Source organism: Lepidochelys olivacea (genome assembly GCF_965140295.1).
Source record: "Lepidochelys olivacea isolate rLepOli2 genome assembly, chromosome: 19".
NCBI lineage: Eukaryota > Metazoa > Chordata > Testudines > Cheloniidae > Lepidochelys > Lepidochelys olivacea.
Genome location: NC_140429.1, coordinates 5483161 through 5491583, shown reverse-complemented (window position 1 = coordinate 5491583; position 8423 = coordinate 5483161). Strand labels below are relative to the sequence as shown.

At 43.5% G+C, this 8423-nt stretch overlaps 1 protein-coding gene across 1 annotated transcript in view; it reads right to left on the bottom strand.

Moving 5' to 3' along the window:
* Positions 1–563: 563 nt before the first annotated feature.
* The window catches only part of SMAP2 (small ArfGAP2), a 34140-nt gene continuing 26280 nt past the window's right edge, over positions 564–8423 (bottom strand). Inside the window, exons 6-10 of the mRNA XM_084652468.1 lie at positions 7232–7313; positions 4770–4876; positions 4473–4638; positions 2741–3060; positions 564–1704 (exon numbers count right to left, since the gene is read on the bottom strand). Of these exons, the coding sequence (XP_084508594.1) occupies positions 1579–1704; positions 2741–3060; positions 4473–4638; positions 4770–4876; positions 7232–7313 (801 nt within the window). The 3' untranslated portion in view covers positions 564–1578. The remainder of the gene's footprint in view (positions 1705–2740; positions 3061–4472; positions 4639–4769; positions 4877–7231; positions 7314–8423) is intronic.

The following is an 8423-nucleotide window of genomic DNA, read 5'->3' as shown; positions in this document are numbered from 1 at the left end:
TTTCATCTGCAAAAGACCTAGTAGGACTGTTGACAAACTGAGCAAAGATGGAACTTAAAGATCACCTAAATTTATCCAGTCTTGAAAAGTTGTGGGAAACCAGATTCTTTAAGGTTCATTAAGATATTAAAAACTTATCAGAGCATCTGGTTACAGCATTATAACCCTGACAGTTAAGACGGCTGTATTTCAGAGAGAACAGAATTGTGTGTACAGTGTTCAAGTTTTATTTGCCTTGCTGTATGCACAATTTAGTTAAGGTAGATGGATTTTTGTTAACCAGGTGCAAACACTGTATGAACTCAGTTGATTTGCAAATCACTTAGTTAAACTAGTCCAAATTTGCATGTAGACAAGCCCTTAGAATCCTGGGCCAGATAAGCAGTACATTTGTGTTCTAGTCTAATAAAGTGGTCATGTTCCCACTGTGGACTAAAGGGACAGCAAACATTTGATTAGGGATCTGAACCCCTGAACCCAGAGGTGATTAACTCATTGTATCACTGGTGATTTGACAGATTCCAAATGAAATATTTAAGAGCCAAAAAGAATATGAAGTCAACTGATGTTTCACTGCAATGTTTTATTAAGGAATTTACATATACACAGGATAAAGTAAACCAAGTATGTCGCACTTTTTTGCTCACGCTGATGCAATCTTTCAAATGTATGCTTTCTAGTGAGGTGGCTGTGAAGGACAAGAAAAACCTGCCCCCATGCTCCCCCCTTCTATGCTTCGGTATCAGAATGTCAAGAGAAAGCTGGGGATGGGGACTACACAAGAACAAAAACAGATATGAAAAAAGTATAAATTAGGATGTCATGGTAATTTTAAAAGTGTAAGAAATACTTGTGATGGGCTCTTGGCCCTCTATAAATTAATTATCTTGGTTAGTTCATTAAAAGTTTTTTTTTGTTTTTTGTTTTGGTTTGTTTTAAATTACATCAACACCACAGATTAGACAGAAAAAGCCACTCTGAAGAAGTGCAAAGTTTCACATTCCAAACACAGTGTGCGTTCCATCTTGTGTGACACTCCTGTTTGGTCACAGGAGGGGTCTTCAACATGACTTTGGTTCCAATGAAGTTTGACTAGCCAAGCACAGAGAGGCCTCAGCTCGAAAGAACGCCACAGCAAGAGAGAAGAACCGAGGTGGCAAGATTTAGGTTGGATTAAAATCCAGTTCCTCAGGGGCTTTCCCTTAGCAAACAAAAACCCACCAATACCATTTTATTTAAATCCAACTCCCCAAAGGCCCGATGTGAAGCCAGTAACGTAATTCAATTCAGCTACCTCAATCATCCCTCCCCTGAGATGCCGAGAAGGGGGAGACAGTGCCCCCAAGAGCATTTGCATTTCACTGTGCTGAATGCAGGAGTTGAAAGTGGTGTTCTGGTCACTGAGGTTTCCCTGTGGTTTTGACAGTTAAAGGAAGAGATGGGTCTCAGTTATGGGGAACACAAAGGTTCAGGCTGAACAGAGAGGCAGAAACAAACCCTGAATGTCTCATGGAGCAGTTTTAAAACAGAACAAAAGGCCAAAAAAAAAAGTGGTCATAATACAGGGGAGGAAGAGGGTTATTTCCACATTTGAGAGCTGAGGGTTTGATTGGTTCCTTGGGCACTTCCTCCGCCCATTGACTGTCCATATCCCATCATGCCATTAGCTCCATAAAAGTTCATCCCAGCCATCTGCTGGGTCATCTGAGAAGGAAAGGAGACAAGCCAGGTCAGGGAAATCATTCTAACACACAGCAGGAAAAAAAATAATAATCTAGACCCCAGGCCAGGAAAGCACTTGGTACAGGCTTAAAGTTCAGCACATGGGATAGTCCTATTGACTTTTATGGGACTAAAGCACAGACTTCACGTAAAGTACGTGCTGGGGATCCAAGTCTTGGAGGGGGAAAAGCCATGTAACCAAAAGGTAAGGTAAGGAGTCTAGCTCTTGCTGCTTGACAGCCGTCTCTGGCAAGAGGCTTGAAGAAGTGACAGCTTAATCTAATGTATTTTGCTAAAACGAAAGGCCAAAGACAAGGCAACAGTCTCATTTCCTACAGTATCCTAGAGGCCTCTTACATACAATCTAATTAGAGCCAGATTGAAAACACACCCTATTTATCCCAGTACAGAAGTATCATACCCTGCCAACTTCTTATGAAGTCAGACATAACACAGGCAATGGGGCTTAGAGTAGAAGCATGCAGGAAGATTCATCTGGAGCCAGCTCCCCTCTTTGCAGTTCTGGGTGACGTGGTAGTCATGGAATAACTCTCGCCTGTGCCTTGCTGGCATCTAGGCCACACTGAGAGTTGTGAGAACTTTCCAATGGCAGCAACTCTGTCTGCTCATGCAACACCTCCTATTCCAGCCCTGGGCTAAACGACCGAGCTCTGCGCTGGAGCACGTTTATTTCAGTTCTGAGGTTTGGTGGGCAGGGTTTTACCAAACTGCACAATGGTTTTGCAATTTGGACCACCACGGAGAAAGCTCTGATGCTAAGGAGGACACGACAAGTGACTAGAATGGGCTTAGGTGTCAAGGCTCCTGGCTCTGCCAGCGTCCTAAGATACCCTGGGCAAGTTTTAGCTTTTCCATCCCTCCGTCTGCCTATCTCCAAGAAGGGATCCACCTTCCAGGCTGCTGCTATCATTCGTTTCGTATGTGTGAAGCATTTTAAGATGCTCGGAAGAAAGGCAAATACTAAAGCTTGATTCGAGCAGGAACAAGTCCCTCTCACCTGCGCAATGTTCCACTGAAGCTGCTGAGCTGGCTGCACACCATACACTGGTTGTGGTACTGCGGCCATGCCAGCAACGTATCCGGCCTGCTGTGCTGACATCATTCCATTGGGGACGCCAATGACAGCCGTCTGCATGCCACCCACGTATCCAGCTGGGATAGCCATGGGGCTCACCATCCCTGGAGCTCCTGGTTGTGCCATCATTCCTACTGGCGGGGCCATCATGCCTCCAATCACGCTGCTGGGTGGGGCAACACCTGGAAAGCCAGTGTACGCTGCAGGGTATGCCATCGGAGCTGGGGCCATGAACATTGCTCCTGGAACAGGGCAAGAAGGTAAGTGGCCATAGGGGGAAAGAAATACACTCAATGCTGATTTTTGGGAAACTGGGATTTGGCTGACATATGCCTTGAGCAGAATTGCCACACACTTATTTATTATTGCAAGAACTGAAATAGGTCCTTTTAAAAGAAATATAGGGCTGGCCGACTGCTAGTATTTTGCAGACTGAAGTTCCAGTTCTGGTCCATTACTCCCGGGGCCAACACACGCAACGTAGATGCAGCATATTCAATCCCTGGGACAAGTTCCTCTGATCACCATGACTCCTGAGCAGGGGACAGGGCACCAACTGGATCCAAATGTAATCTGTCCTCTGCCAGGAGGCTGGCAGTTCTGGGGAGGAGCGGGGGTATTACAGCATGCAAAACAGGATGAATAAAACTCAAGGACTAGAAGACAAGAAATCAGGGGAGGAAGAGGCATCCGTGGACAACGGCTCCTCTTGCTAACTCTAAAGGAGCTGAATTGCAATTGCACTTCAGTATTGTCACTGCATAGCGATACCCTTGCTAGAGCGAGGAGATATCACGAGCATTTTAAATGCAAATATCAACAGGGATATCAGACCTACTTGGAGGACAGGGCAGAATTCCCCTGTAATTACTGCCCATAGATGGTATAAGGAGGTCTACGTACAACTCTCAAGACACAGTAGAAATCCCCAATGGCAAAGGGAAGTCTGCACACAGATCAAGGGGCCCGTATGCAGGATCTAAACTGGGGATTATTATTCAGGACCTTATCATCTCACTCAGTAAGGATCAGTGAGAAATATGCTCCCCTTCAAAGCCACTGCTCTATCTTCTTGGTTTCTTTCCCTCCTCTTGTGAATCTCCAGCTCTTCCCTCCATTTCCTTCCCTAAAACACACAATTCTCACCTACTAGTGGGCATCCCTCATGCCCTTCCCCATTCCACCCACTAAAAGGATCAGCAAGTGAATAGCTAATGCTGGCAATGAAGTAGAGTTGACACTCTGATGAGATTAACAGGATACAAGGAGTCCACCCCCTAAAGCTGCCTGAAGATAGGACTACATTGGCTCACACCTGAAAGGTTTTCTTCACAACCATGAGGGCTAGAGTTTTGTAAAAAAAAAGAAAAGAAAAGAAAAAAAAAGAGCTTAGAATCTGGACAGTCCAAATACATTCTGCAGGCTACATAAATACACCTTGTGGGCCAGAGCCAGCTCATAGATTGTACATTTTACACCCCAAAACAAAGGAATTCCTCAAGGAATACCTGCCCACTTGTAACAGGTCTCACATTAATCCAAAAAAGTTGCACTAGAAGCAATTCAGATCTGTCAATTTAAAGCTCTCAGGACATCCCAATCAGTGGCAGAAAACTTTTAGCTTGCTCCCTCCTTCCCCCACGATGTGCAGTACCTTGGGCAGGCATCTGGGGTGTCTGAGAACCATACAGGGAAAGAATGGAGTCTTTAGAGAGTTGTTTCTTTCCCGTTTCCTCCACTTTACTTCCTGGCTCAGGAAAAAGGTTCAGGTTTTCAGGAACAGACCCAGCGCTTCCAGCTGTTGGCATAGAGCCAGTGACCTGGGGAGAAACAGACGACTGTGACACGCTCACCTTTGTGAACATTGAGGATGAAAACATGCAGGCCTTCTCCGTGCTCAATGTAGCCACCTGGCAGTGTTTGGGGAAGTCTATTACCACACACTACTCACCTTGGAGTCAGAGAGCGAGTTAGATTCCACGGAACCAAAGAGATCTAGATCCTTCTCTAAACTGCTGCTGGGTCTTCCATTTGGGACAGTGCTGGTCACAGGAACATCTGAGTGACATATAAAGGTTAGACGCCTAATATGGCTAGCCAGCCTTCCTGCCAGCTGAGGTAAGGTGGCGAGTGGTCCGCCAAATAAGCTGCCATGTGCAGGGACTGCAGATTACGGTGGAGCCCTATGTGACCCAAGCGGCCCACTGCTTGGCTCTTTGCTTTGCTTCCCCACCCAGTGCAGCAAAAGCCCTTTTGGTACAAAAAGCATCTTGCCGTATGCTGAGCCACCGCCACCCCTCCTGAAACTCAAAGCAGGCGGCGCGGGTGGAAGCAAATGGCTGCTGCACACGTCGCGCTGCTATCGTAGTGCAGCTGCTGTGCAGGGGACAGTGCATATTTCTGCTGCAACGCCAAGTGCTGGAGGGAGCTGCATTAGGTGCACTGGAGGGCTTTGATTCAGCTACTCTCGGGAGTTACGTTTCCCTCATTCGCCTGCAGCAGGAAATAAGCACTACAAGTCTTATTAGAACTCACATTTCTATTCAGAGCCCTTCACAAATCACCATCTGCGGCATTCAGAGGCACGTTCTGCCCCGAACATGATTAGGAATCACTGAAGCATGGATCTTTAGTGCTACCGTTTGCCACCCTGAGAGAATCTTATGCTGGCAGGAATGCCTCACGCACAAAGCTATTCAGAGGTAACCTGCAAAACGTTTTGTAAAACCTGAACCACAATAGACTCGTGCACCAAAGAGCAAGGTAGGAGTGCTCTGCTGGGGCATAGGGCCATACGATGTCAGTTTTAGGTGGCATATTGTTACTGGGATAAAGTTTTGCAGGGAGGATTATACCCCTCTGGGATAGAAAGCTGACTTGTTTAGTTTCACTTATATTTAGATTCCTAAAGAATCAAACTGCTTGGAAAGCTAAAATTACGCCCATAGGCTAGCTCTACGCTCCAAAGGACATCACAAAAGATGGTATCTATAATAGGAAAAATGTATGTGCGCTGAATGCCCTAGATACCACAGGTAATTTCCATAGCTGTAATCCTCACCCATTGTAATATAGCATGCTAAAGTGGATTAAAGGATTTTTAAAGTTAAATACAGTTTCCTTTTAAAAAATAAAATATTTAAAATTAAATTTAAAATTATGACAACCCATATTAAGGCCTAAACTTATATCAGGTCTATTCAAGTCAATTACATAAAAATATTCAATGTTTACAGCTGAAGTTTTAAAGAAACTGAAACCACTGAACTGGTAGAAGTCACTGGCTAAGTAACTGGAACCAGAGTTGGCTAAGTCAGCTTTTGACAGAAGTAGCCTCTTCTGCAGGTATAGAGAATATTTTTTTCATTGCAGTTAATTTAGTTCAATGACTAGTTCCTGTAAAGTTGAGAAACTGACTGGGATTTTAAAAAAAAGCACAAAAAAAACAATTCCCCAGCCCCACCCCTTCTAATCTGTGAACAGAAGAGGATGGGAGCTACTAGTTTTTATATCTTAAAGGCCATGACGACTGCTCAATACACTGACGACAGATACGACCTTTGTTAAATAAATCAGTTAAATAAAACAACCCTAAATGTGCTGGATAATTTTTTTCTAATAAAATGTAAAAATTAAGAATCTGAAAAACGTCTGTTAAGCTGCAAATGTTTAAATAAGCGTGTATGCTTAAATGTATATAGATATAATGTAGCCTCCCGATTAGCAAACAATACCAAAAATTTAGTGTAACAGCTATATTTAATTGCAAGTCAACATGTTTAAATGGTATCAACCAATAGGAATCAACCTCTTTAGGAAAATAACTGAAGTGCAGATGCAAAACAAGATTACAACTGATGATTTAAATCAACATTTCCAGCGAGCAGATTTAAATCACTGATTGCAATCACGATTTGAATCAATCCACCCTGGGATAGCTACCGCCTCCTCACAGCACTATTGGCAAGTACCTTTAAGAAGAACCTAAAGTCAAAGAGACCCTTCCTGCATCATGATGTCATGTCCGATTTTCCAGTTAGAAAGTTCCCTTCACCTTAGGGAGTGGTGGGAGAAGTGAGCTTTTAAGGCTGCTCTAACCCAGGGAAACAGCAAGTATTCACTGAAACAGGCAGGCGCACTCATTTCCAGAGGCCATTCAACTGTTTACTTCCAAAAAGGTTTGTTTGTCCCCCTCCTTTTTTGGGGGGAAGGGAAGGGCCCGGTAGAGGAGAGAGAGAAAGAGAAGAAAAGAGTGTAATTTAGATTGCCTTCTAGATGGCCTTGCCAGAATATATCCCCAAAGGATTATGGGCTTTAGCAGCTGCCACCTACCTATGGGCACCACATTTAAGACCATTCTGTACTACTCAATACTTTTCAGAGAGAGTCACATGCTTTGGAACATTCTCTTACCAAGTCCTAGCAGATCCATTACAGGTTCAGTAGATTTAGGGGGACTTTTTCTTGGTGGCTGCATTTCATCTTTCTTTTGTGGCTAAAAAAAACGACAATATTAAAATCCAGAAATCTTGCAGTTGTTCAAACCTTCTACTTAACCTTTGTGAAAAGGAAAGGATAAGGATTCTGGGCTTGAATTATGACTGCATTTGATCCAGTTCAAATTGACAGGGTTACACACTTTGAAAACTGAAGTTAAAGCAGTTAAAGAGTCAGGCTCAGTTTCCTACCAAATCAAGTAAACAAATCGGAAGGAGTGCCGTGCTTGTATCTTGAACTGGGATAACTCTTCTGCCATAATCAAGCAAGTCTAATAATAAATAAATAAATACACAGTAATACTAGACAAAAGTCATTAGATCTAGTTACTTATCTAAAGAGGAAAGATAGGGCTGAATCTCTGATCACTGCTGACAGATCCCTGGACAGCTCAGAGTGCCATATACTTTATACATTTTATAAAATCAGCCAGAAGGGGACTTAAAGCTTCCCAGCATTTGCCCCTTCTACTCTGAAGTACTGCCAGATGAGATATGATATTACAAGATTTGCATGTTCACATATGAAGTATCTTCAGAAAACCCTGAGCAGGATCATAGAACCATTCTGGTACTATGAGGTTTAGTGTAAACACTAGGATTTTCTGAAACATATCCCGTCCCAAACCTCCAGAGTATTGTCTTGCATTTCCCATCTTGAAGTTAATGGGAGGGACAGTCAAGAGACACAGCTTATCTTGACAAGGAAGCTACGTATTTGTGAACACTTGCCCAGTATGCACTCTGAACTTCAGCTGATAACCCATGCTCCAACTATACTTCCGCAACTATGTATGCGACTTATTTAACTGACAGGCATTATCGCTTAAGAACGAGCATCAGGACTGACAGCCAAAGGGGGAGTTTGACTACTTGCTTCTGCTATTCTGTTTGCCTTTGTCCTGGGAGTAACTGCAATAGCGTTAAGATTCAGGTGGAGGAGAATTTACCCTAATTGGAAAAGGATTAGTCTTATGTTTTCAGTTTCCATTACTGAATACAAGTGTAGGTTTTAACATCAAACTAAGCGGCTTGTGGTATACCAAGAACCACTATACACTTCAGTTTATTAGCTAGTAAAATGCAGTTAGCCAGATGGGAGAAGAATA